The sequence below is a fragment of the Battus philenor genome, unplaced genomic scaffold (assembly GCF_028537555.1).
Source record: "Battus philenor isolate CCGP_79_NKW_IND1 unplaced genomic scaffold, ilBatPhil1.0.hap1 SCAF_16, whole genome shotgun sequence".
NCBI classification, from domain to species: Eukaryota; Metazoa; Arthropoda; class Insecta; order Lepidoptera; family Papilionidae; genus Battus; species Battus philenor.
This window is the reverse complement of record NW_027181678.1, coordinates 33,664-60,886: the sequence shown is the minus strand read 5'-3', so window position 1 is coordinate 60,886 and position 27,223 is coordinate 33,664. Positions and strand designations below refer to the sequence as shown.

The window sequence follows — 27,223 nt, the reverse complement described above, 5'->3', positions numbered from 1 at the left end:
TGCCCAAAAATCGCTTCCTTTTATTATACCTTTGCCAGTTATTAGTGCGTCGTCGCAGCAGCTATATGACGCGTCTGTTCAAACACGTCGCCTCGAGGCGGTACCTAATGCTCCCAGAAATGGAGGATCGAAATGAACCTTTCTAAAACTTCGCCAGCTAAATGCACCAGATTCTGTAAACTCGGTAAGGTTCGTGCCGGGGGCGCCATCCCAGCTAATGGACAAAAGCAGTACCAAGTCGTGTCAATATGCGTCTCTGCAAGTCAGTTTTTCGCGCAATAGTGGCACACGCGCCGCCGCTCACCATCCAACGACTGTGGTCATATAAAATAGATTATTGCGCCGTAATACGCAATGAAATTCATCATATACCCATTTTAGTTCAATTTCTTAAAGGAGCATCACAACAGTACTGTGTCTGCCGCAAGCGATAGAAATCGTATCGGAACCAACTGCCTACAACCCGCACCAGTAACGAAAATTGAATCGTCACACCCTCCGGGGACCGCGACTCCCCGGACGTTGCGACTGCAATGCAAAGCCTCGCAAGCAGGCCACTCCCAGCCGTCACTGGCCTTTCCCTATGCCTGCGCAGTTACGCATCGCGTAAATGGCAGGAGCGTTGCTAGAGTTCGTTCCGCCACTAGGTCACTCAGCGCCTACACTTTTCAAAGTAATAGTGCTAGTTTTCTTAACGATCCGAACAGCATCGCATCGGCCGAGGTCCAGACCACACCATGAATAGAAATATAAACGCGATGTGAATGACAGGATATGCCGGAGTCCCTCCGCCTGGACACTCCATGGCATATCCGCCAAAGTAACCTAAGAGCTTGCCAGCAAGCTTCTCTTTAAATATCGTCGAGTGCTATAAAACTAGAGTTCGCCTGGCTTCTGCTTATGGCGTACCTAGTCTAGCCATAAATTCTGTTACTGGCTGTTTATATACATTTAAAAAAAAACATCAATTTGAATTTCGAACATTAGCTTCTACAATAAATATAGACTTCTATCCCGCCATTATTATATGTTTTTTTGGTAGATATTATTTGTTTTGAAAAGGGAGTGGGACACTTAAGAGAATAGGATTGCAGTAATTGCAGGGTACAAAGTAGGTAAAGAGCCAGCCGACATTTTTGATGCATTGAATAAGCTAGGGATTAGCCGAATGTTTGTGTATCGTACCATCTAAAGGTTCACTGAAATAATGTCTGTTGATGAACGTGAGAGATCCAGCCGACCGCGGTCTATTCGAACAAACGAGGCCGTTAATGCACTCGAGGTCAGAATTCGTCGGAATCCCATAAGGAAGCAGAAAATCTTTTCCAGACAAATGAGAACCCCACCGATGACTTTTTCTCGGATTATCAAAAAAGACTTAGGTCTAGGTGCTTACCGGAGATACACAAGACATACCTTAAATCAGGCACTAAAACAAAAGAGAGTCGAAAGATGAAAACAGCTTCGATACGCGGACGAAAAATACAGAAAAAATCTGTTTACCGATGAAAAAACAAAATGATCGAGCATATGCATACAGCTCTGAAGAAACTTCCGAGGTAATGGCCAAAGTTCAGCGAGGTCGTCCAGCATACGTCAAGGTTTGGTGGGGTGTCTTCCAAGTGTGTCCCACCAAGGAGTTACAAAACTTCATTTTCCCCAAAAAGGAGTCAAAACATCATGCATTAAAGCTAAGGGTGGACACATTGAATAACTAATTTAGTTCGTTAACATATCAATTTCACTCTACGTAATCACGTATAAAACTTTAAAATATATATATATTTTTTAATTATCGGATACTTTCTTTGTAACAGATCGGGACATTTGTTGAAAACAGAGAATGCAAACAGAGTTGGTATCCAAAAATACGTTGCAGACAAACGTCTGAACTCTTGTGCCGAGTGTAGGGCAACGGCTAAGCAGCGTTGCGAAGTAAATTGATGGTGATAGATCTAATTCTTTAATCATGGCCGCTGAAAAACCATGCGTCTGCGCGAAGAGCGGGCGGCCACTGGGCGCGTGCCGGTCGCCGCCGCGGCTACACCATACAGGTTGAGTTAGAAAACAATACGCCAGCGAGCTGCCGCGACCACCTCGCTCTGCCCCGTGGCTCCGCATGACGGACGACGAAAGCATGTGGCGGCATTCGTAGGTGCCCTTATTGTCATTTTAACTAGTGACTGACGCAACGATCCGAGAGAACTGCGAAGGAAAAGCGCTGGCGACGACATCTCTGGCAGGTATCGAATTACAAGGAACTAAACGAGATGTTCACATAAGTCAAAGATCAGGAACTCGCCGCCAGGCTTCGAGTTGACTGAGCGTTGCGGACTTGTGCGTGGCCCAACCCGAACCAAGTGTTACGCTTACTCATTGCTTGCTTTTGTCAGAGCGAATAATAACAAATAATCAAGTTCAGCCAAAATCAAAATTCCCACAGATGACAAAAAAAAATTCCCACAACATTTCACGGCTGTAGTAACATTGTTTCTTATTGTTTTTGTAGGATCCACAAACAAAGCTTTGTCATTAATCTTCGTATGTGAGCCGTAACCATGAAGGTTGTAATTTATTGAAGTTCATAAACTTTTAGGCAGAAAACAAAGTTACTAGGCTATATAATTGACTTATCAAAACGCTTTCTGCGATCATAAATAGAAAAATGAAACATCTATTTGAAGAAAATGAGAAATGAAAAGTACAAGCGCACATTTTGTAGGGGAAAAGAAAGGAAACTATACCACCACGCGCTTAGTGACAACCGCTGCAGAAAAACGTGCGTGAAAAGCGTGGCAGAGCCGAAACGCACGAAGAATAGCACAGAAAGGAGACAGATAGATCATTAAATAAGAAAGGACCAATATCTAGCCACCTCCGCACATGCAGTGGTTGTCGTGCATGAACGTGAGTGAATTTACGGTGGCGGTTGTGTAGTTGGCATTGTCTGTCGCATGCGCATTTACGAGCGGGCTGGCGGGCGGTGCACTTTCATGCACGACAACCACTGCATGTGCGGAGGTGGCTAGATATTGGTCCTTTCTTATTTAGGATGGACTTCCGCAATGTAACGCCTGAATCCATTAAATAGATAGATCATTGCTAATAACATTCATCATACCTGGAGGAGCAAAATAAAGGCCTTACAGAAACGGCAGCAGAATATTTAAAAGTTTATTCTACGGACAACTCGGCAAAACGTTAGAAAAGAATAACAACACGTTGGTTTTTTCTAGCGTTAATGGAAGACTTTAGTGGTCGGGGGAAATAGCAATTTCAAAATCACTTGGTCTTACCTAATTCCGAAAAAAGAAACAAGAGCAGAAGCGACTAGCAAACCTAGCACGAGCAAGCTACTCGCAGCAAAGAAAGCACTCTCTGACAAAAACGAAATCAAGGAACACTCGATAAAGACCAACTTCTTTAACAAGTCCTGTAACTAAAATGGACACGGACGTGTCTCCCAATCGGGAAGGCAGAAATTACATAAATTTTATACTCTGGATAAAAAATATTATGCTGCAGATGTTCATACAGTAAGCCAACACTGCGAGAAGTGAAATATGTGGATGAACCGACAATACAAGGCATTACAAAACTAGCACCGGACCTAATGTAATACCGCCGCCAAAAGCCAGATTAAAATTTATAGAAAAGCTAACATTGGAACTATAAAAGTAAGAAACGTAACAGATATTCAGGGAAATTTCGCAGGACTTTCAGGACACGGGCGTATAGTAAACAACCTGTGTGAGAACGAGAGTTACATTAAAAGTATTAATAATTAACGTAATTATTTATTGTGACAACCCATATTGTGACCTGCACGCTCTATCGAAGCCCGACCCGCGACGACCCGCGACCGACCCGCAACCGACCCGCGACCGATCCGCGACCGACCCGCGTCTACTTCGCAGCGAATATAGCAGCAGCTCGACGCTTGTCGCGAATCTCCCTCTGTGCCTACATATACAAGAGAATGAAAACGAACGCGGTCCCCGAGCCGAGCGCGACTTTTTTAACGATCAGACATATCGACGGGCTGGCGACCGCGCAGCGCTCGCAGTAAACTAACGAAGAACATTCGCGGACGTTCTAACAGTTCGCTTAGTTTATTTAATTTGCTTTTACAGTATTACACTTTATGGCAAGCTAAAAAATATTTGTTACTTAAACTAAACAGTAACTCGAAAGGAATCTAGAAAGTGTACAGATATCTTCCATAGCAAGATTAAAAAAAAAGTCAATGAAAGCAGGCGTGGTTACCCCGTAAATGACTTCACAATAAGCTGCAAACCTTGGAAACGATGTGATCACCTCCGGGTATTTTAAATTAATTAAAAAAATACACAGTCTCCTTACTCTCCTCCGCTTGCTCTTCTCAGGTCTGAGACGTTTTATCCGAATATGTGGTGGACTTCGCTCGACGAAAACAAGAAATCAGTCGGTCGTATATTAAATAAATCATTTTTGAATTACATAATATTCTAAAACAAATTCGTAAATAAATAGGAAATAAAGATAGCGCGGGCTGCCGTCGGCGGTGTGCCGGTGCGCTTGCGAATTCTAAACCCGTTTGAAGCGCCGGCGACTCGCCAGGGCTCGCATTATTTCGTTTTTACAAATCTCGTTTCAAAATATTCTTCTATTAAAGTTTATTATGTATGTTCTAATTAAATATGTCTTTTTGCTCGTACCGAATTAGTACCCGCCGCCGTGACGACCTCCTCGCGTGACGGCGCGGGGCGGCGCGGCGCGGCACGGGGAGTGCGGCTCGCGCGGCACGACGCCGGCACGACGCCGCGGCGTGTCCGCGCGCCCGCCATTGGCTCGCTCCGCACGTGGCCTGATCTCGTACCATGGCAACGCGCCGCGCCGCCGCCCCGCGCGCCACCCGCGCCCTCCCCGCGCGCGCCCCGCACCGCGCCGCGCTCCCTTCGATTATTCGCACGGCGGTCGTCATCTCGCGACCGCGCCAGTCTCACGACAGCTCGCCGCCACGCTGACGCGCCGGAGTTGTGCTCTCGCAAGGAACATCGAGCGCCGGTCGATACTTGTTCGCGCGTCATTACGTCGCAGTTCGCGTTGGTGGTTTCGCATTCGCGGCGCGTTGTGTTGTGCACGGGAGACTGCCAGGAAACCCGCGCCATTCTCCAGGATACGGGCAGCGCAGGAAAGGCGCCGCTGACGCGGGCTGCGTTTGCGGATTATTTGTTTTTTTATATTTGCTAAAGTGAGTACGCAGGGTGTTTACGTTCTATTGCGGGTCACTGGCTTACACTGCAAACCTCTAAAGCATGTGTGGGGAGCGGCGTTGTCTTTTTTACCGCAATAAAATAAAATAATGGATAGAAATCACGATGAGTCAGACGATGGTCGCAGCGCTGCAGGGTAGCCTACGCGGCGTCCGGCTTACGATTGAGATTTTTTATTTATTTATTAAAGTGTTGAGTTACGGTCGCAAGTTTTAAGTAAAATTACGGTACGTATCCGAAACAAAACAAGACAATGAAATATGATTCAAGTGAAGTTTTTGTTATTCAGATTAAATGTATGTTTATTACTTTATAAATTAAACTAACATCAGATGTAACTGGTTTTTAAGAATTAAGAAAAAATAAACTTTAATTATTGCGAGGGTGTGAGGCGCGCTGTCAGAAACAGCAGGGCGGGCGGCCATCACGGGAAACGCGGTCTTTTGTGAATAGTCCTATTGTGAAAATGCTTTGAATAATGTGAATGTAGGTTTTCACACGAGAGGTAAAATTTTTTATCTTCCTGAAGTTTATTTAAAACTGACAAATGAAAGCGTCGGGTTTTCGTTCCGAAACCGAAGTAGCGATCAACTGTCGTAACTACACGACATTCATGCGTCGTCGGTGCGCCGTCAGTGCGTCGTCGGTGCGTCGTCGTTGCGACGTCGGTGCGTCGTCGCAGCAGCGTCGGCGTGGGGTCGCGGCAATTTATCAGTAAGCATTGTATTGGCCGGGACACGCGCGAGTGTTTGTTGAGATCGTGTTGCGGTCGCTGAGCACGTAAACAAAACTTATTATTTACATAATTATCTTTTTTTACGTTGGTAGTACATGCAGGCGCGGGCGAGTATGCTAGCATATTTTTTTGTATAGTAGCATACATGCCCGCCTTCGAAGCAGACTCTTCGAGACCCTGGGCCTGGCGTCCGCGGTCGCTGGGTCCTGTGCCGCGACTGCCATGCTCGGACATCGCGCTCGCTCTGCGCCCTTTGCCGCTGGAGGCTGGTTCTGTTCGACCCACCGATCGCAGCCCATGAGGCTGATGCACCGCGAGCCGATTATTCTTGAGAGTTATTCGCCACATTGTATTACCACTCTATCTATATAAGAAAGGAGATCGTTCCTTTTTTTCTTAAAACATGATTAGGCAGAAACACATTGTTTCGTGAACTGAGAAATCTGAGCTCGACGGGAATTCGCGATGCTGTTGGCGTCCAAAGGTCGCCAAGACGAGACCACCTGTTTACGCCGGTCATCAATGTGCCAGTGGCCAGTGGCGCCAGTGTGCCGTATCAGAGGGCTGTTGTTGGTAGGAAGAATAAAAAAAAATATATTTAATTGAAATGGGTAGTGGGCAGAATACCTGGTCTGATTTTACATTACAGCTGGGTACTCCCCTGGTGATGGTGGTAGCCAGCCGCACGATTTCCCAGCACTGGTCAGGCGGCAGCAAGTAGAGAGAAGGGAGCGCCGGTAGTTCACAGGATGTTTTGCTTCCGGTGCAAGGTGATATAAATTCGACCTCAAGGATTGTAGGTTAGTTTTAGTATAAAACTCGCACCTGTGAATAAATGTCACAGTTATGATATACATATATAAATACATGTTCAATTTGCTCCGCTGACAGTAAACCCGGAGATGGCTTGCGACGAAGGAAGGGAAGAAGCCGAAAGCAGTGAATGTGATTGTTTGCTGTCAGAACGGAGTTACAGAATGTAAAGCATGTAAAACAAGAATAGGAGAGATAAGCAAATAAACAAATTGAAAAGTAATAACGGATACATAATGATGGAACTATGGACACAGACAAAATGTTGAGCTCTAACTTATAGATGAACGCTACTTAATAATGATGTCTTTATAATATTTGTTCAACACTTACCCCTTTGGGGTGCGAAGCGATGTAAAGGTTGTGGCGTGAATTAAATGATGCCCAGAGAATGGATAGGACCAAGACGTGAATTTATAACGTAAATTCTAATTGGCCCCGGCGCGTGAGACGACACGTAGCTGGTGAACGCGACCGGGGCCAGGGTCCTTCTCCCGAGCAATGATGTAAACTGCTGAGGCTGATGCGCGGGCGCATTGGAATGTTTGTTATAAAAACAAAGATCCGCTGAACCAATAGCACGCTTCCACGACTCCACGCCACTAGAGATGTACCGTTCCCCGCCCAGGGGTTGAACAATTTATTGCTGTATTGCGATTTGTGAGATGTTTCTCGTGTTTATATTTTTTGGTTAAAATTTTATCTAAGATTTATGGGACGTTAACTTGCAACGTTACAACATATACATATTTTTAGTTAAAACTAAGACTATGTTTTGTAAGATGACCACAAAATGATACAACTCGTAATAGTTGGAGAGATTTAAGCAGTCCTTTTTAACTTTGATAAATATCAAGAGGAAGGTGCGGCGGACGGGCGCTCGCGTGAAACCGGAGCCTGCTATGCGTCCGCGGTGATCTTGAACGACCAAGACACGTCCTCATTTGTTTGTCCTAATTTTAAAAGATTTTTTGTTACACAATCACCAAAGCAAATTAAACAAAGGTAGCGCGTGGTGTCCTACTGGCAACTAACGTAAACTTAAACTGGCGAAAATAGATGGTTGTAATGATTTTAGATAATAAAGCTACTATAAAATTGATTTTGATAGGAAGAGCATAATCTTCTCTCCCGGACACACGCCGTCATTGAGGGACCACGTTAACTCGAGTAAAAAGTAGCCCTAGTTTGCGTTTTGTAAACATTGGATACGACGCATGCACCGGGAGCGCTGCACTGGACACAATTACATGTAGTGCTGGTGAACTGCCCCGCCAACAAGTCGCCAAATGCATTGACACCCACACACCGCAACGCGGCCGATGTTGACGGCAGCACTCTCTCCCCACTGTGATTACAAAAGTGCGGTGAATCTCTGTGAGGACCAGCATGCAGAATGTGCACCCGCAGGCATGCACACCGACGGCACCGACGTCGAGCGGGGCCAGGGCTGTTAGACTGGTGCCCGCCCACGGCGGCGGTGGCTTCACACAGCGATGCGCTGCTCGAACGTCTGTGACAAGGACCTCGGTCGCCGTGATAGGGGCTCGTTGTGTCGCGAGCAGTGATGACGACACAGCGCGGGTACGCCGTCGCGAGCAGCGACATGTGCACCCGCCTCATGCACGAAAACGTTCCACAAATGACGCGTGCCAGAGGGGGCACGGTTGGTGCACCCGGTTTGAAATCCTCGGCCGCTGCGGCGGAATATCCCGCGCGCGATGACTGTGAAATCAAAAAGTTGTGGCGTGCGCCGGAAGTTGGCGGGGTCGCCGCACTGCGCGCGATTGCAGGCGGCTCCGGTCTCCCGCACGCTCCGCTTTCAGCTTGCGGAGACATAAGTGGGCGCGGGCAGTTGAGCTGATTGGGCCATTGTCGAATAATAAAACGAAGCGCCGTCGGTCGTCGCACGGAGCCGCTTTGTGCCGCGGGCCCGCTTCCGGCCGCCGCTGCGTGATTTGCACTCGCGCGTGTTATGATTACGTGTGTCGGTAATGAGCGGGATGCGGGACGCGGGTCGCAGGGTCGCGGGGTCGGGCGGCGATATCGCGGAGGGCGAAGCGGGCGGCGCGGCCCGCGACGAGGAAAAGCTGCCGCGACCTTGTTCGTCCTTGCGTAGCGATAAGCCGAGCGCGGCCGTCGTGGAAACTCCGCCGGGTCGGGACCCCGCTATCGCGCTCTTTTAAAGACGAACGTCGCCCTCGCGGCCGCACTCGCCGCCCGCTCGCGCCGCAATCCGTACGCGCATGCCCGCCTGCACGCACGCTCGCACGCACGCACGCACACGCACGCACACGCACGCACACACGCACCGTGTACGCGCACTCTCTCCGATATTACGCGCGACCGTTTGCGTGACCTAAGAAGTAACGGAAAGGTGAGAGGGCGATGGCATTGCACGCGCCGCAGAGTGCCCGCTGCCGACCGCTGGTCGCTGATCGCTCGCCACTGTCCACAGGTAGAGGGCGAACTGCAGCATGCCTGGAGCTGTTCTCAACGGCGCGCACGCGGCGCCCGACGACGTGGTGCTTACGGGTCTGTCGGCGCGACTGCCCGAATCAAACAACCTGGAAGAGTTCGTGCAGCAGCTTTTCGACGGTGTCGACCTCATCACGGCAGACGACCGCCGCTGGACGCCAGGTTAGTTTGCCGATTTCCGGTTGGACCGTTGGCCGTTAGCTTGGCTCGTCCAGCTCTAGTGATAGTTTGCACCCCTTTCTATGATCTTCCTGTTGAGATAATGGCTTTTGTTTGTAATACATTTTTGTTATAAAATGACGAGTTTTCGATAAGTGCGGCGTGAGTGATATTGCCGCGGCACGATACTCGTAAAACGCTGCCGTGACAGCGCGCACGCACGGGCGGCGCGTGACCGACTTTGTTTTCTAGGGCTGCATGGACTCCCGGAGCGCAACGGTAAACTAAAGGAGCTGAGGCACTTCGATGCCACGTTCTTCGGCGTTCACGCGAAGCAGGCGCACTTGATGGACCCGCAGCTGCGGCTGCTGCTAGAGCTTACGCACGAAGCCATCGTAGATGCCGGCCTGAACCCCGGCGAATTGCGCGGCTCGCGCACTGGCGTCTACGTCGGCGTCTCCAATTCCGAGTCGGAGGAGATGTGGACGTCCGACCCCGACAAAGTGAACGGTTATGCGCTCACCGGCTGTTGCCGCGCCATGTTCCCCAACCGCATCTCCTACACCTTCGATCTGAAGGGCCCGTCTTACGCGGTGGATACGGCCTGCTCCAGTTCCATGTTCGCGCTGGCGCAAGCCGTGGCGTCCATCCGGTCGGGCCAGTGCGACGCCGCCGTGGTGGCCGGCACCAACCTGTGCCTCAAGCCTGCGACCTCGCTCAATTTCCATCGGTTGAGCATGCTGTCGCCCGAGGGCCGCTGCGCCGCCTTCGACGCGAGTGGGCGCGGCTACGTGCGCTCCGAGGCGGCCGTGGTGGTGCTGCTGCAGCGGCGCAAGGCCGCGCGCCGCCTCTACGCCAGCGTGCGCGCCGCGCGCCTTAACACGGATGGCGCTAAGCCCCAGGGCATCACCTTCCCCTCGGGTGACGTGCAACGCCGCCTGGCCGAAGAGACCTTCGCTGAGGCGCAGCTGCGACCGCAGGACGTGGCCTATGTGGAGGCGCACGGCACCGGCACCAAGGTGGGTACAGGCGCCCCGGTCTTCTGTTTTCTGTGTCTCGTCTCACTACGCGCCCTGATGTTGACGGTCGTTTCTCATTTTAGGTGGGCGACCCGCAGGAGGTGAACGCCATCGCGGACTTCTTCTGCAAAGACCGCAAGACGCCTCTGCTGCTGGGATCGGTCAAGTCGAACATGGGTCACTCGGAACCAGCCTCCGGTCTCTGCTCCATCGCCAAGGTGTTAGTGGCGATGGAGGAAGGTGTCATTCCGGCAAACCTTCACTACAAAACGCCAAACCCGGAGATTCCCGCACTCAGCGACGGAAGGATAAAGGTTAATTTGTTAAACCTTGCCAACAACAACCACGAGTCCTATGCAGGATTTCCCCCTACCGTCTAGAAATTGTAAATATATAAAGGCTCTGACTGTGTTAAAGAAACCCAGTAAATAAAACTTAAAAAAAAAACAACGTAACATTTTGCAGGTATACATTTGTATTTGTATAAAATATTTTGTTGTTTTTGTTTTAACGGGTTATGGTGCGCGCGGTGCAGGTGGTGGACAAAAACACGCCGTGGGATGGTGGGCTAGTGGCCATCAATTCGTTCGGGTTCGGCGGCGCCAACGCGCACGTGATCCTGGAGTCGCGGGGAGGCGCACGGGCCGCGGCGGGCACGCGGGCCGGCCTGCCGCGCCTGGTGCTGGCGTCGGGCCGCACAGAGCAAGCCGCGCGCCGCCTGCTGCGCCTGGCCGCCGACCACCCGCACAACGCGCATCTGCACGCGCTGCTCGACGCCGTGCACGCGCACAACATCCCCGGACACGCCTTTCGCGGGTACCGCCTCGTCGCCGACCAGCCGCAGCTCGCCGAGGAGGTCCAGGTGCGTGCCTCCCATCTGGTCGTTTCTCTTGTACAACCAAATAGGTTTCTTGGTTCTCCTTTATGACCGGACGAGCGGCCTGCCCCGCGTAGTGTTCAAGATGTAAACGGTATTTTTTTTGGCCCCTATTGGGTACCTCTCGTTCCACCCCTATTTATTTTGGAACAGAGTTTTTCATTTCCTTAATAATTTTTTCACATTATTTTTTTTATTTTCTTTCTCATCTTCCATGCTTCACATTGTCTTTTTTTCCGCCTCCAAATGCGGGGCATTCTGCTACCAGGTGGATCGCGGTCTGGTACACGCCCGGTTCTCAGAAGCACGAGGGGTCCTCCTTGAGCTTGAACCTGTGAAGGTACTCAGAGAACCCCCCGTGCCCCGTAACGAGCTTGACCAAGACCGCGTCCACCTCCATGCTACGGAGCGCGCGGTAGGCCGCGACGGCGTCCGGGAAGACACTAACGCTTTTGCCATTCTCTCTTGCTTTCATACAATTCTCTTTTACTGTTACAACTAAGGGAGGGTGTCCGATCTTGCGACTAGTAAAGGGTATTTGTACTTGCGCAGGAGGTGGAGAGCGGCGAACCGCGCCCGCTGTGGTTTGTATTCTCGGGCATGGGCTCGCAGTGGGCGGGCATGGCGCGCGCGCTGATGCGGCTGCCGGCGTTCGCCCGCAGCGTGGCGCGCTGCGGCGCCGCCCTGCGTACGCACGGGCTCGACCTGCAGCACGTGCTCACCGAGGCCCCAGACACTGCCTTCGATGACGTTGTCACCTCCTTCGTGTCCATCGCGGCCGTCCAGGTGGCGCTGGTGGACGTGCTCCGCGACCTCGGTCTCCGCCCCGATGGCATCATCGGCCACTCCGTCGGAGAGATAGGTTCGCAGCCTTTCATAGCTCTCCAGTGCTTTGTAAAAAATGCGCTCCACTCAAAGTGAACTAAGCAAAAGCGATAGTCTGCGGCGAGTCTGGGACGGAATATATAACGCAACAAATCTCGGGCTTTTGAAAAGCGTCGCATTAGTACTCACTGTAACGCGACGACGGTCGTATCATGTCGTATCATGTCGCATCATGTCGCACGGATTGCTGCTCGCATAGCGTCTGCGACGGTAGCCTGTGCCACTGTAGTCATATAAACACTTGCATTTTCATTTGGCCGAGTTGAAAAGGGGCGCTTGTGTCGCAGGTTGCGCCTACGCGGACGACACGCTGAGCGCGGAGCAGGCGGTACTGGCGGCGTACTGGCGCGGGCGCAGCATCGTGGACGCCAAGCTACCGCCCGGCGCAATGGCCGCCGTGGGTCTCAGCTGGGAGGAGGCGACAGCACGTTGCCCGCCCGACCTCGTGCCCGCCTGCCACAACGCCTCCGACAGCGTCACGGTACGACGCGGCACGCTCCCTGGCACGCTCGCACGCGTGGAGCGCCCGAAAATTTTAGAGATGTAACGATGCATGTTACATCTCATCAGTCCTTTTGCCCACAACACTCTCATTATATTTTAAATACATTTTTGTTTTGTAGATTAGTTCGCTGTTTTTTTACCTTACCATACTCTGGATAGCGAATTGGTACAGAGAAAGAAATTAATGTTCAATAAAATTTAATGCTTTCCCATGTAACACCGTATGTAAAGTGGATCCGCGCGCGTGTGTGTACAGGTGTCCGGGCCGGTGGAATCCGTGGAGAGGTTCGTGGCCGAGCTGTCGGCTGACGGCGTGTTCGCGCGCCGCGTCAACAGCTCGGGCGTCGCGTTCCACAGCAAGTACATCGCGAGCGCGGCGCCGCTGCTGCGCCGCAGCCTCGAGCGCGTCATCGTCGACCCCAAGCCGCGCTCGTCGCGCTGGATCTCCTCCTCGCTGCCAAAGGACCAGTGGAACTCCGACATCGGTAATATAACGTTTTTCTTCAACCGATATCTGTTAAAGGCCCGCGCCTGACTCGCTGAACAGCCGAATGCTTTTGTGACCGACAGCTCAACTGAGCGACGCGGCGTACCACGTGAACAACCTGCTGTCGCCGGTGCGGTTCGCCGAGGCGCTGCGCGAGGTGCCGGCGCGCGCACTGCTGCTGGAAGTGGCGCCGCACGCGCTGCTGCAGGCTGTGCTGCGACGCGCGCTTCCGCAAGCCGCTCACGTTCCGCTACTGCGACGTGACGCCCCGGACGCCGCGCTGCACCTGCTGGCGGCGGCCGGACGCGCCTACTGCGCAGGCGCACAGCCGCGCGTTGGCGCTCTCTACCCACCTGTCAGCTGGCCCGCCCCGCGCGGCACACCGCGCATCGCTTCGCACGTGCTGTGGGACCACTCCACCGAGTGGAGCGTTGCCAACTTCGGCGCCGCCTCGCGCACTGGCGAGAATATTATTGAGTGCGACCTCTCGCGCGCCGAGGACGACTTTGTCACCGGGCACAACATCGACGGACGCGTGCTGTTCCCCGCCACGGGCTACCTGGTGGGTCTCCCTGCGCCGCCACTTCCCTTAACAGTATTCTGTGCTCTCCTGTGTACACAATCGCTCCTTAAATACTGTCACTGACACAGACAAAACATAACTTCAAAATAAATTTGAATTTCTTCTTCAGCGCGGTGGTACTATGGGACACTGAGTTACATTTATGTGAAAAACCTTTCTCGCCCAAAATTAATGCGAAAGCCTATTAACACACGGTTTCAGAAGTTATTCTGAAACACATGTTTCGCCCCTCTCTCGAGAGCAGCTGTAGGCATTCCAGTGCAGCTATACACAGGCACACTAGACTAAAAGTGCCCAAGCTCGGCTTCAACGTAAAATTTTTGACTTCATCAGAGACGAAAGTTGTCTCTTTTTCCGTCCTGACCTTAACATTTCGATAATGAAGTGTGGCGAGCTTAGAGGCTGAAGTGTGTATCCAGACCTCATGAAAATGAAGAGTCCGAGTCACCCTTAAGACAGGCAGGGACCGAAACAAAGATGAATACGGCGCGCGCAGCGACCGATGTGCCGCCGCAGCTGTTCTCAAAAAATGATTGGAGAAGGTCTTAGTTTTATTTTTATAAGTATTTGTTACATTTGTGACGGTATTTAAGGGTCGACCGGTCCACCGCAGAGGCGCAATTTAATAGAATCAGTTGGGGTAGTTGCATTATCAGTATATGCAGGTTCCAAATCGGCCCTTTGTTCAATTACATCGTTTCTTTGTGTAATTACCTGAAGCCTTCCACATAAATAAATTTCATGTGATGAGCAAATGTGCTCACGACACGACCGCATCGTCATGTCGTGGAGCTTGTGGAGTGCTATTTTCAAATGCAATTTTGTATTAATTTGTTATTGTTGACTTTCACTGATTTAAATTTGTCCCATTCAGATGCTCGTGTGGAGAACCATGGCCAAAATACATAATCGCAAATTGGAAGAGACTCCAATAATCCTCGAGGACGTTCAGTTCCGGCGGGCCACTATAGTGTCGCGCGAGGCGCCCGTGCGTTTCCTTATCAACGTGTTAGACGGCACCGGCGAGTTCGAAGTGAGCGAGGGCGGCGCCGTCGTGGTGACGGGCAGCGCGCGCCTCGCTGACTCACCTGCCGCCGAGCGCCTGACGCTGCCGCCCGCCGACAGCGTCGACAGCACCGACACCACCGACACCACCGACCTGCCGCTGCTCACCGACGACGTGTACAAGGAGCTGCGCCTGCGCGGGTACAACTACTCCGGTGTCTTCCGCGGGATTCGCACCTCCGACTCCCGCGGCACCGCCGGCACGCTCGCTTGGGACGGCAACTGGATCTCATTCATGGACACTATGTTGCAATTTGGCATCATTGGTGTGGACACCCGCGAGCTGTACTTGCCCACGCGGCTGCAGCGCGCGCTCATCGACCCCGCGGCGCACTTGGCGGCGGTTGCGGCGGCGGCTGCGGGTGCCGACGCTGCGCTGCCGGTGCGCATGCTGCGCGACATCAACGTCGTGGTGGCCGGTGGCGTAGAGTTCCGCGGGATCAAAACTAGCCTGGCGCCGCGACGGGCCAATCCGCAACCGCCCCCCAAGCTCGAAAAGTACACGTTCGTTCCGTACGACAAGGCCGGCACGGAGTCTGGAGACACGGCGCGCTCGAAACGCGAGGCGCTGGCGGTGTGCTTGCAAACGATTTGCGAGAACGCCGGCGTGTTGCGCCTGCGCGTGTGCGAGGCGGCGCTGGGGCGCGCACCCGAGGCGCTGCTGCTGCCCGCCGTGCTTCAGCTGGTAGACGCGGAGCCGCAGCTCCGCGCCGAGGCCAGCCTGGCTGCCGCCACGGGCGCCGCTGTCTACGAAGCCGCTATGAATAAGCTGGCCGTTAAAGTGAGTACTGGACTGAACTTCCGCATAATAACACCAGATTCCATTAAATATTCAATGGGAATTGTCTTGCCACTGTGCAGGTCACCAGTAAGGACCCGCGCAGCGCGCCGCCGGATACCGAGTGTCACGTGGTGCTGGCGGCGGACGCCGTAGGACGGCACGGAGCGTCGCTGCTGCGCCAGCTGATGGGCGCGCTGGCCCCCGCGGGCATGCTGCTGCTGGAGGAGCCGCATGACGTACTGGAGCAGAGAAGCGCACGTGACGCTATCGAGGGCGCCGGGCTCGCTCTCGTGGCCCGACAGCGCGCCGCCAGCTGCGAATACCTAGTGCTGCGCGCAGCTCGCGCACCCCCCGCCGCGCGTGTGCTCGTGGAGGTAGGCGAGAACTCCTCCTACGATTGGGTGGAGACGCTGCGCGAGGCGTTGAAGCGCGCGGAGAGCGAGGACATCCGCGTGTACGCGTGGTCGCGCGCGTCGACTAGCGGCGTGCTGGGGCTAGGCACGTGCCTGCGCGCCGAGCCCGGTGGCCGCGCCCTGCGCGTCTTCTACCTGCCCGATGCCGCGGAGCCGTTCGCACCCGACGCACCGCTCTACGCCGCTCAGGTGCAAAAAGACCTTGCGGTGAACGTGCTGCGCGCCGGCGTGTGGGGCTGTTACAGGCACCTGACGCTGCCTGACTCCTCGGACCTCCAGCTGCAGGTGGTCTATTTAATTGTTTAATCGATGTTTTCCTACTGTCCGTGGAGTACACTCGCACGGACAAAGCAGGACGCATTGAGAGCAAATCTCGCGTCGCGCTGCAGGTAGAGCACGCGTACGTGAACACCCTGGTGCGCGGCGACCTGTCTTCGCTGCGCTGGGTGGAGAGTCCGCTGCGCTTCTGTGCGGCGGGGAGCGCGCTGGGCGGCGCCGGTCGCAGCCTGTGCGCCGTGCACTTCGCGCCGCTCAATTTCCGCGACGTGATGCTGGCTACCGGCAAGCTGCCTCCCGACGCGCTGCCCGGCGATCTCGCAGGCCAGGTGCGAACCTTTATTTTCGTTCTGATTTTTCAGAAAGATGGCGTTGTCGTAACCTTTCTTAAATTATTGAAATTAGTCGGCACATAAGTGTGCGAACAATAGAACTTAGGGTTAAGAAAAACATTTGCTTTGAAATATCTATCCCAGTCGAACAGTGATTATTTAAATTTTTCTTTTTTACCGTGCATGTCAACAGGAGTGCATCTTGGGACTAGAGTTCAGTGGTCGCTCGGCGGAGGGAAAGCGTGTGATGGGCATGGTGGCGGCTCGCGGGCTGGCCACCACGGTGCTGGCCGACGAGGGCTTCCTGTGGGAGGTGCCGGCCGCGTGGACGCTGGAGGAGGCTTCGACGGTTCCGGTGGCGTACGCGACCGCCTACTACGCGCTGAGCGTGCGCGGGCGCATGCGACGCGGTGAAAGTGTGCTGGTGCACGCGGGCACGGGCGGCGTGGGGCAAGCTGCCATCGCCATCGCGCTGCACGCTGGCTGCACCGTGTTTACGACAGTGGGCACGCCCGACAAGCGCACCTTCCTTCGAGCGCGCTTCCCCGAGCTGCCTGCCGAAAACATCGGCAATTCGCGCGACACCAGCTTCGAGCAGCTGGTGCTGCGGCGCACGCGCGGTCGCGGAGTGGACCTCGTGCTCAACTCGCTGGCGGCCGACAAGCTGCACGCCTCCGTGCGCTGCCTGGCCAACGGCGGCCGCTTCCTCGAGATCGGCAAGCTGGATCTCTCTAACAACACCGCGCTCGTGAGCAACTCCTTACTACGAATCTGCGAGTGTAGCTTGACACGCGGGAGGGGCATGTCGTTTAAAGTCAGTACTGTCGTCTTCAGGGCATGGCAGTGTTTCTCAAGAACACGACGTTCCACGGAATCCTGCTGGACGCGCTCTTCGACGCGAGCGGCGACTGCCCCGAGCGCGCCGCAGTCGTGCGCTGTGTGTCGGAGGGCATCGCGGCCGGCGCCGTGCGCCCGCTGCCCAGCACCGTGTTCTCCGACCAGCAGCTGGAGCAAGCCTTCAGGTCAGCTCCTTCAGCATTCATCTCTATCGTAACATTAATAAAGAGAAACGAGAAAGAAGAAGAAAGGCACTCGTAGAAAAAAAAATAGTTAAAAAATATTATAACAGCACATATTCGATATACGTATGTATAAATCGGCTAGGGTTCAGACTGCACTGCACGTGGGCGCTACGCAAGCAGATTTCCTTTACGAAAAGTATGCAACTAACTCATAATGATGTGTCATTAAAGAAAATAATTATAAGGTTCCTAGTAAATATTAGACTATTTCCTATTGTATTGTGAAGCGATTTTTTAGTTATAATACAGTTTGAAAACGATTTGCTATACTACGCTATAAAGGTTTAGTAAATCGTTTACAAAAAAATTAAAAAAAAATTCATCGGAGTTTATTGTGGGGACCTCTGAAATCATCGTGCGCTAATAATCGTCTTAGTTTTATATTGAAATATACCTTATAAGGGAGTTCAATCTGATTCTAGTTTATATTAAATTCTTCATATGACGTACACAAGTGGTCACCATAAATGACCCAATGTGGGTAATAACATGAGCTAATGTGAGCGACTGAGCAGCGGCGCACCCGCTCGCTATTGGTATTGCACGGGGCGCTGATTAACGCACTGGCTGGCGTGCAGGTACATGGCGACGGGCAAGCACATCGGCAAGGTGGTGCTGCGCGTGCGCGAGGAGAACGCCGCCGTGCCCAAGCTGGTGCCCGCCGTGCCGCGCACCTACTTCCACCCCGACAAGACCTACGTGTTGGTCGGTAAGTGCCCACCATGCCGCGCACCCGCTTCCGTGCGGGGCTCATAGCGGACCACGGTTACATTGCTGTTTCATCGACTCTTGATGAGAAATAAGTTTCAAAAATGAAGAAAAACTAATTCCTTACTACTTGCGCAGGCGGGCTTGGCGGCTTCGGGCTGGAGCTGGCGGATTGGCTGGTGGTGCGCGGCGCCACGCGGCTGCTGTTCAACTCGCGGTCGGGCGTGCGCACCGGCTACCAGGCGTGGTGCATCAGACGGTAATGCCGCCGTAGCTCGCGGCGCGTGCTCGCGGCCCGCGGGCGCGTGCTGAAGCGTGCGTGCGTTGCAGGTGGCGCGCGCGCGGCGTGAGCGTGCGCCTCAGCACGGCGGATGCGACGAGCGCGGCGGGGGCGCGCGCGCTGCTACGCGACGCGGCGGCGGCCGGCCCCGTGGGTGGCGTGTTCAACCTTGCGGCCGTGCTGCGCGACGCCTTCCTCGAGAACCAGACGCCCGACGACTTCCGCGCGGTCGCCCGCCCCAAGATCGACGGTGTGTATACAACGCGACACCTCGTTTCGGGATTTTTCACACGCAACTAGCACAAATTATGTATTACATTGTTCATGCAGTTATGTTACAAATAAATATAATTATTCCGAGGGGCTCCGGTGTATTTGCAGGAACGAAGGCGCTAGACGCGGCGACGCGGGAGCTGTGCCCGGAGCTGGAGTACTTTGTGGTGTTCTCGTCGGTGTCGTGTGGGCGCGGCAACCCGGGCCAGAGCAACTACGGCCTCGCCAACTCTGCCATGGAGCGCATTGTGGAACGCCGCCAGGCCGACGGGTTGCCCGGGCTTGCCGTGCAATGGGGTGCCATCGGTATGTCCGCGTGTTTCATTTGCCAGGTGTGCGACATGCGCCTGCTGCACCCACGACTTAACCACTGTCCGTCTGCGCAGGCGAGGTGGGGCTGATCGTAGAGACGATGGGCGGCGACGATACTGAGGTGGGCGGCACGATACCGCAGCGCATTGCGTCCTGCATGGCGGCGCTAGGCGAGCTTCTGGCACGCCCGCACGCTGTGGCCGCTTCCATGGTACTGGCAGACAAACGCCGCGTGGCCGCCGCCCCCAAGCACGACCTGCTCAGCGCCGTCGCGAACATACTCGGTGAGCCATCGCCACCAGGCTAATGAAACTCAACTAAAGACTGAAAATGTAGTAAATTATTTAAATTTAAAAAAAAAATAATTATATTCCAGGTATAAAGGACCCTAGCAAAGTATCGGAATCGGCCAACCTGGCTGAGTTGGGCATGGACTCGTTAATGGGCGCGGAGATCAAGCAAACGCTGGAGCGCGGCTACGACGTGGTGCTGGGCGTGCAGGAGATCCGCACGCTGACGTTCGCAAAGCTGCGCGCGCTGTCAGGCGGCGCGGAGGAGATCACGGAAGAGGGCATGGGGGAGGGCGTGCAGCCAGAGTCTGGCGCCGATCGCACGCCCGACGACCTGCTGCAATTCTCGGCGCGCGCAGAGCTTATGCCCAAGCAGGTGCTCGTCACACTGCCCAGCGCCGCGCCCGATGACTCCGACCGCAACCCCGTCTTTATGGTGAGTTTGAAAACGATTTACCTTCCCGTATATAATCCAAAAGAAAATATGAACGAGCACAAAATAGTATGCGGGTGGGGTGCATGTGGAGAGCAGGTACTGATGTTAGAGCGCTGCGCAGGTACACCCGATCGAAGGCGTGGTGCAGTGCCTGGAGGGCGTGGCTGCCGGGGTGCGCGCGCGCGTGCTGGGCCTGCAGTGCACGGCGGCGGCGCCGCTGGCTGACATGGCGGCACTGGCCGCCTTCTACGTGGCGCAAGTGCGAGCGGCGCAGCCAGAGCCGCCCTACACGCTGCTCGGCTATTCCTTCGGCGCCAGCGTCGCCTTCGAGATGGCGCTGCAGCTCGAGCAGGTGTGCGGTTACCTCACTCTTATACTTTCACTTTCGTATTTTTTCTGTTAAAAAGGCTGTTTTTTAAAAATCTGCGTATTTCATTACTTGAGATATTAAAACCTGCTAGATGTGTTTAATCGAGGCGCGCCAAGAGAGGAGCTTGCGGTGGACTAAACAAGTATCGAGTGTGTGAAAGCAAAAGATTACACGTGTGCAAGTCGCGAGCGTGCGTATCGTGTGCGTATCGTGTGCGTAACGTGTGCGTATCGTGTGCGTATCGTGTGCGTAACGTGTGCGTGGTGCCGACAGGACGGCTGCGCGGCGCGCGCGGTGCTGGTGGACGGCTCCCCGGCATACGTGGCGACGCACACAGCGCGCGGCAAGGCCAAGCGCGCCGCGCGCTCAGCCGCCGCCGACGAGGCTGATGCGCTCACCTTCTTCGTGCAGCTCCTCAAGGAAGTCGACGGAAACAAGGTGATTCTCCTTAATATTTTTTCTGGACTTTATTTCATGCGCGCACCAATTCACGCGCCAGCGCTCTACCTCGACGCCTCGACGCGAGTTAACGTGAACCGTTTTTCGTAAGAATCTTAAATATTGACCAAAAAATTCTGGGCGATGTGCGGTACGTGAAGCGGTATATCACGCGCTTATGTTCCGGAAAAATTGTCCATACGAATGTTTCCAATGTTTTGCGTAGGTGTTTACAGAGCTGGAAGCGCTGGGCAGCTGGGAGGAGCGCGTGCAGTGCGTGACGACGATGCTGCGCGACGTGACGACGCACTCGCCTCAGGCGCTGGCCGTCGCCGCTGAATCCTTCTACCGCAAGCTGGTCATCGGCGACGCGTACCGACCGTCGCGGCGCCTGCGCGCGCCCGTCACGCTGTTCACAGCGCGCGACAACTACGTCACCCTGGGCGAAGACTACGGGCTGGCCGAGATGTGCGCGGGGCCGCTCGTCACGCGCCAGCTGCCCGGCACGCACCGCTCCATTCTGACGGGTGAGGCGGCGCGGGTCATCGCCGACCATCTGTCCGAGCTGCAGTGCGCCGCCCCGCAGCAGCAGCACTAGCACGCGGCCCGCCGCCGCCGTCGCCGGCGCGGACGCCGGCGACGGCCGCGGTAGGTCAGTGGCGACTATCACCGCCACCACCGCCGCGACCGGTGCGGGAGACGCGCGCGAGCTGTCAGCAATTCGGGAGTGCGGCGGCTTCTACGCTCTCTTTCAATTCGAACACTCGTGGCTCCGCGCGGCGGTGTACTCTTGGTTCCTGCGTACGGTTGTACGAGCCTGCTGCCTCGACGACCGGCTCCGCGCCGCGGCTGTGCTGTGCTGCTACTTTTTCGCTCGAGCCATGAACGGGATGTTCAGTTGAGTTTGGTTTTTGCGAAAAATAAAATGAATCCTCACCGCCGGTATTGTTCGGCCGTGAGCGTGGGGGGCGTGGCTAGAGGCCACAGGTCCCTCTGCGACATTCCTCACTTCCCTGGGATATATTAGTAAGGGGTTGGCACGTGTCGGGGTGGGTCGGTCGGGCGCGGGCCGAGCGGGCGTTCTCTGTGATCTGACGAGGTGCGAGGTGCGTTTGTGCGTACATTGTTTGCGTATTTATTGTGGTGACACAGTTAGCAGTTAGGATGTGACGTAATTTATTGTATATTTAGTCAGGTATATTTGCAAGTTACAAACTTTGGATACGGTAGTCATAAGTAACGAATATGTAATATTTTTTTTAATAAACAGATGGCTGTTGCGGTTGTGTTTCATTTGTTAGTTTTATTCAAACTCGTCCGGCGCACGCGATGTGTTTAACATAACAACATTGCGCGATGCGCTTTGTTAATAACTTACAAATTTAATTGTAATAAGTAACGAAAGCAAAATTTAAAAATCAAGACGTGGTCGAAGTAATCGTGCGAGGCTTGAATTTTAATTTTAAGGGCAAAACGCGTTTGAAATTTTGTGATTGCGTCACACATAAGTCTGATTTAATTCTACGCGATTTTTAATTAATACCATTTTGAAGATAAAACGTCGGCGTGTTACGAACTCAAGTTCTTTCATGAATTTTTGATTGGCTTGAAGTTTGAAAACTTTACCTCGGTTGTTTTTGTTTAAATCGAGCGCCCATTAAGTTGGTCGGATGCTCTGTACATAGTGGTCAAAGGCTCCACTTGACTCATAATACTGAGGATATCAGAAAAAGGCGTTTAAAGCGACAATATTCATTTTAGCGGCGGCGCGGCTCGTGATGGTGGTGACCAGGAAGGGGCAGCATTTCGTTAAGTCACGTCGGTCAGCCGGCGCACACGCGCGGCGCACACGGAAGCATTATCTCCTCGAGCTATACATCCTGTAATCTTTATATGTTTTGTTGCGCCACAGAGAACAGAAATAACAAAATAATAACTGTAAGAGCCTCTCCATTCCTTCAATGGTCCTATGAGATTAACATAAGACGGGGACGTCAATAAAGAAGTGTTGACTTAAGATACCTTTTACATTCCTACAGGAATCTCTGAACGTTTCCGCTCAGACGCTTCAGTGTAAGCTTTCCTGAAGTTGTGCAATAAATACAAACGCGGCAGCAGCGTACGCTGCGCGGCCGGATCAAACTTCAAATGATAAGTTTGATTACTTGGTGACAGTGTACAGTTTTCAATAATAATGATAATGGCTCCATGCCCTTCGATGGTCAGCTGCGAGCCGAGTGCTTGTTGACACCGACGTCCCCTGGGCGGAGGTCATCGCACGCCGCCGGGGTGAAGTCAACGAGCTGGGCGGCGCTACACGAGAGCGGCGTGCTTGCTTAGTTTCGGTGGAAGTTGCTGTTAGCCCGGGGACTTTTATAGCTTCATCGGAACTGAGTCCACGGTGCGAAAGGGTCCGTGAATTTGAAAATATAACAGAATGTGTTAATTTCTTGCCACTTAAGATGTACCGTGTCCCGCCAAGTGTTTAATTTTTACTGTATTGCAATTGTTGCGGACGGCTGGCATTGCACAGAGCGGCCATACGCGAAGCTCTTCCCCCGCGCCCCGCACCCAGAGGGCCTGCGCCGAGACTGAATACGCGGAACCCCGCCCCGCGTCCTACGCCCCGACATCTGCCCCACTAGTGCGCAGGCCCAAGTAAAGGAAAGTAGGGACTGAAGTACCACTCGCAAGCGCACTCTTTCTCGGGCACGGTACCTCGAAGCATTGTATAGTTATCTTGTAATAATTAGTGTAATATGTGTGTAATGTAAAGTTAGTAGTTTTATTCTTGTGTATGTATTCCTGAAGAAATTAACGTGTTAATTAACTTCATCGTCCTGCGTGCTTCTTTTCGGAGATGACCCCGCGTGTCAAGCTACGGTCCAATAAATGTCAACGTGAAAAGCGCCTCGAGCGCGACGAGTTGTTCATTTAGGTCAGCACTGACAGCGAGGAAAGCATTAGTTTGTCCCTCGCTTACAGACCACGTCGGCTTGATACGATTGTATTGTAACCGCCGAAGGTTCATTTGTACGAAATAAATACGCTTCATATCACTACTCGTCTGCTTTATTACAAGCTGCGGGAGCACGACCAATAATGTTGACTGTCACGAGCACCCGATGCAGCGAGATTACTTCGTCTGGCGCAGGACCGCGTAAAACGTGTACGACGACCTCAGAATCTGAAAAGTCGGCAAAACATTGAAACACGGTACAATTTTGTTGCAATGGCTCCCGGCCCACCGCTGGACGCTGCCTCCACTACACAGGCCGAGACTAACTATTCCATTTTTTTAAAATAAGTTAAAGTTGTATCTTCTCCTTAAACAATAAATTTAGAAAATGTCGTTTTTATTCTATAAATTAATCACTCATTGAAAAAAAAATATTTATTCGTATTTGCTTAGTCTCGAGCGCAAAACTGCACAGCGGACGCCGCGTTTGTGACTTGGGCACAAAAAATATCTTTATTGGCAAAGGCAAGCACGGCGAGATCTATCTCCTTCGGTTACTTTTGTTTTTCTTACGGCTTTATGTGCTGTTGGTACTCTTATCAGGTAATGCTGCTGATATAGATAAAATTGATGTACTGCCGAGGGACAGCATGCAACCTAACTAGAAATTAAATAGATAAACGGTCAGCGGCAGCCGCGGCAAAACATAAAGACGGAAGCGATGCGACGCCTGCTCTGAACCAAGCCGTGTGCACTCCGATGCGTCTCCTGAACCCGCTGCAGTGCAAGGCCGGACCGTGCGCGTGGCGACTGACGCACCTTGACGAAGGTGTCGAGTGAGAGCGGCACCACGCGACCGGCGGCGGGCCGCAGCGGTCGTCGCACGCGCAGCAGCAGCAGCGCCACCAGCCGCCCCGTGCGCGCCCCGGCGCCCGCCCAGCGCACCGCATACACCGCGTCCGCCAGCCGCGCGCTCTGCCGAACGCGCAGCGAGGTGCGTCACAGTGGTAGGTCACCGCGTCGTCGCATCGTCACGTCAGGACAACTCACACACCGCAGGTACCTCTTCAGTGAGTGCGGAGCCGTAGTAGCAGTACAGGAACAGCTCTGTGAGTATGCAGCTGATGAACAGCGCCATGGATGCCGCCTCCACGCCCAGCGCTGTCAGCTGCAACATACCGCGCGCTGTCAGCGGCCCCGGGCGCCGCGGCGGCGCGGGGGCGCGGGGGAGGCGCGTACTCACGCTCACGAGCTTGTAGGCTGCCATGCACAAGATCCAGCCGCCGATGCCGAACTGCACCAGGATCGCCCATCCGAATATGTCCTGCACCAGCCACGCCGTGCTGCACGCAAACGTCGCTTATTTATAACCAATATTTAAACTTACACGCCAAAAATTAACTAAATATTCGTCTTATTAATATCTGATTTATTAAATCTGATTAAATACTGCCCCGCGGTTGTCGTCGTAATGTTTGTGATGACGATGCGTATTGCAACCGAACATTGGCCGGCTCTCACCTCACGGAGCCGAGTGTAGGTATGTAGCGCCGCCGTCGACTGCAGCGACCGGCTGCGGGGCCGACTGTCGACTGTTGACTGTGCTTTGTGAGCTCAACTTACGCGCAAATCTTCTGATAGTGCTGCCAGTACTGTACGAACAATTTCATCTCGACGACGTCTCGACTCTCGCCAGATTGTTTACTCAGCACAACAGCTTTTTCAGACAGCTCTTCGAAATTTATTCTAAAAACAAATCGCACGCTCAGCGCTGAAATGCAACGACATTGAATAACATGAAGATGGGGTGGAATTTGGCGTACCTGAGGATCGTCAGCTCCGTCTTGCACTGGTACAGCACGGCCGCGATGAATGCGTCCATGGTGGTGTTTGCGATGCCCACCAGCGTGGTCACGCAGTACGTGTACAGCAGCACCGCTGCGAACCTGCGCGCGGCGCACGCGTCAGTTCGCCAGCTCGTACTGCTTCAGAGTGAGAGCGCAGCGCGGTGCCCTGTCTGCCCGCGAGCGACGTATTTCGGTAGGCAATGTCTCCTCCGACCGTCCCAACTTTCTTAAGAATATGGCTACTAATACGCTTGAAGACTGTGTGGATGGTGCATTACAAGATACAATAATATACAAAACTTTTTCCAATCTGCGTTATACACAAAACCTTCTCCCGGCAACGAATCAGGAATGAAGACTTCCGTAGACAAGAGAAAGTAATCGCACAGCCACGAGAGGCTTCACAACACTTGAGTGGAAACTGTGGACCGGTCAGCGCAGCGCAAGGCTGCTCTGCACAGGCCCGTGGCTAAGGACACAAACTTTAAAATACTTCTCTATTTACATGAAATGGCAGTTTTAACAAGAAATACGCCTCTGTATGTCTGTCTACCTTTTAAATATTAGACTAAAATAAATTAGCTCTTAAGTAAAAGCAATTAGATAATCACATAAATTAAAAGTAAGGAAATAAAAAGTCAATCAGTAAATATGACAAAGAGTCGATGGTCTTAAATTTTTTACTGACACATGTGAGCGTGTGGTGTCGAGGCCGGTCCATAGCGGAAAGTCGACGGGCACGGCGCGCGCGTGCTCGCGCACCGGGAACACGGCCCACAGCGCGCACGTCAGCGCCGCGCAGCCGGCGTACCCGCGGCGCAGGCGTCGCGCGTGCAGTGCCGCGCCGGCCGCCAGCCGCGCGCCCCGCCCGCCGCGCGTGCCCTCGCCTACCCCTGCACACGCACACACCGAGCTGCTACTCACGTACGCGCACGCAACGCGCACAGAAGCCGCCTCACCGTGCAGACCCGACACCAGCGCGTCGATGCGGTCGGCGTCCGTGTGGAACACGATCTGCTTGGCAAGCGACGTCACGTGGCACAGCAGCAGGAACATCACGCGGGACAGCTTCGCCATGTCGCCGCGCTCCTGCCGCGAGGAACGTGCACGTGTAATGCGTGACCAACGCACGATTAGTTTAAATAAGTTTAAAGTCAAAGCATTATAGTGCGATAAAGATGAACCTGGTAGGCGTAGACGCATTCTTGCAGCAGATAGCAGGCGGTAGCGGCGAGCACGGCGGCACGGTAGACCGCGTGCGCGCGTCCGTGCCCGCGCCAGTAGCCGGCGCGCTGCAGCACGCGCACGTGCCCGCGCACGACCACATTGGCGATCCTGTCACGTGGACGGACGGATAGTGGCCGCTGTCTATCAGTTCTCCAAATATAAACTAAATTAGAACCATCCTTAGTGGTTCAATCAAAACACGAAAGCTACGGCTGTAGTCCGCACCACGACTATAACTTTCCAGAAAACGAAGCGGAATCGCTATCAAAACAAACCGTTACTAACCCTCATTACGAGCATCACGTCCGAGCGTCTAACATACTTCCCTGCTGGTCTGC

The 27,223-nt window shown here is 53.5% G+C and overlaps 2 protein-coding genes across 3 annotated transcripts; one reads left to right on the top strand and one right to left on the bottom strand.

Moving 5' to 3' along the window:
• Window positions 1–4,980: 4,980 nt before the first annotated feature.
• On the top strand, window positions 4,981–22,145 carry FASN1 (Fatty acid synthase 1). Of its 2 annotated transcripts, none has more exons than XM_068762095.1 (23): window positions 4,981–5,233; window positions 9,263–9,444; window positions 9,694–10,460; window positions 10,544–10,774; window positions 10,996–11,322; window positions 11,890–12,199; window positions 12,510–12,703; window positions 12,983–13,211; window positions 13,297–13,775; window positions 14,671–15,642; window positions 15,723–16,340; window positions 16,445–16,660; window positions 16,857–17,411; window positions 17,498–17,685; window positions 18,324–18,454; window positions 18,592–18,712; window positions 18,784–18,983; window positions 19,115–19,312; window positions 19,393–19,602; window positions 19,695–20,044; window positions 20,166–20,396; window positions 20,688–20,852; window positions 21,079–22,145. In XM_068762095.1, the coding sequence occupies exons 2-23, from the start codon at window positions 9,282–9,284 to the stop codon at window positions 21,448–21,450; spliced, it is 7,227 nt and encodes a 2,408-aa protein (XP_068618196.1). In that variant the 5' UTR covers window positions 4,981–5,233; window positions 9,263–9,281; the 3' UTR covers window positions 21,451–22,145. The 2 variants fall into 2 exon arrangements, with proteins under 2 accessions (XP_068618196.1, XP_068618197.1); XM_068762096.1 differs by lacking the exon at window positions 4,981–5,233 and adding an exon at window positions 5,244–9,181.
• A 1,843-nt stretch (window positions 22,146–23,988) lies between these two features.
• Window positions 23,989–26,747, bottom strand: LOC137919128 (odorant receptor 67c-like). The gene is made up of 8 exons (XM_068762097.1): window positions 26,618–26,747; window positions 26,347–26,551; window positions 25,635–25,757; window positions 25,435–25,557; window positions 25,055–25,154; window positions 24,875–24,979; window positions 24,631–24,786; window positions 23,989–24,039 (listed from the first exon to the last, which is right to left on the bottom strand). The coding sequence occupies exons 1-8, from the start codon at window positions 26,733–26,735 to the stop codon at window positions 23,989–23,991; spliced, it is 981 nt and encodes a 326-aa protein (XP_068618198.1). The 5' UTR covers window positions 26,736–26,747.
• Window positions 26,748–27,223: the final 476 nt, after the last annotated feature.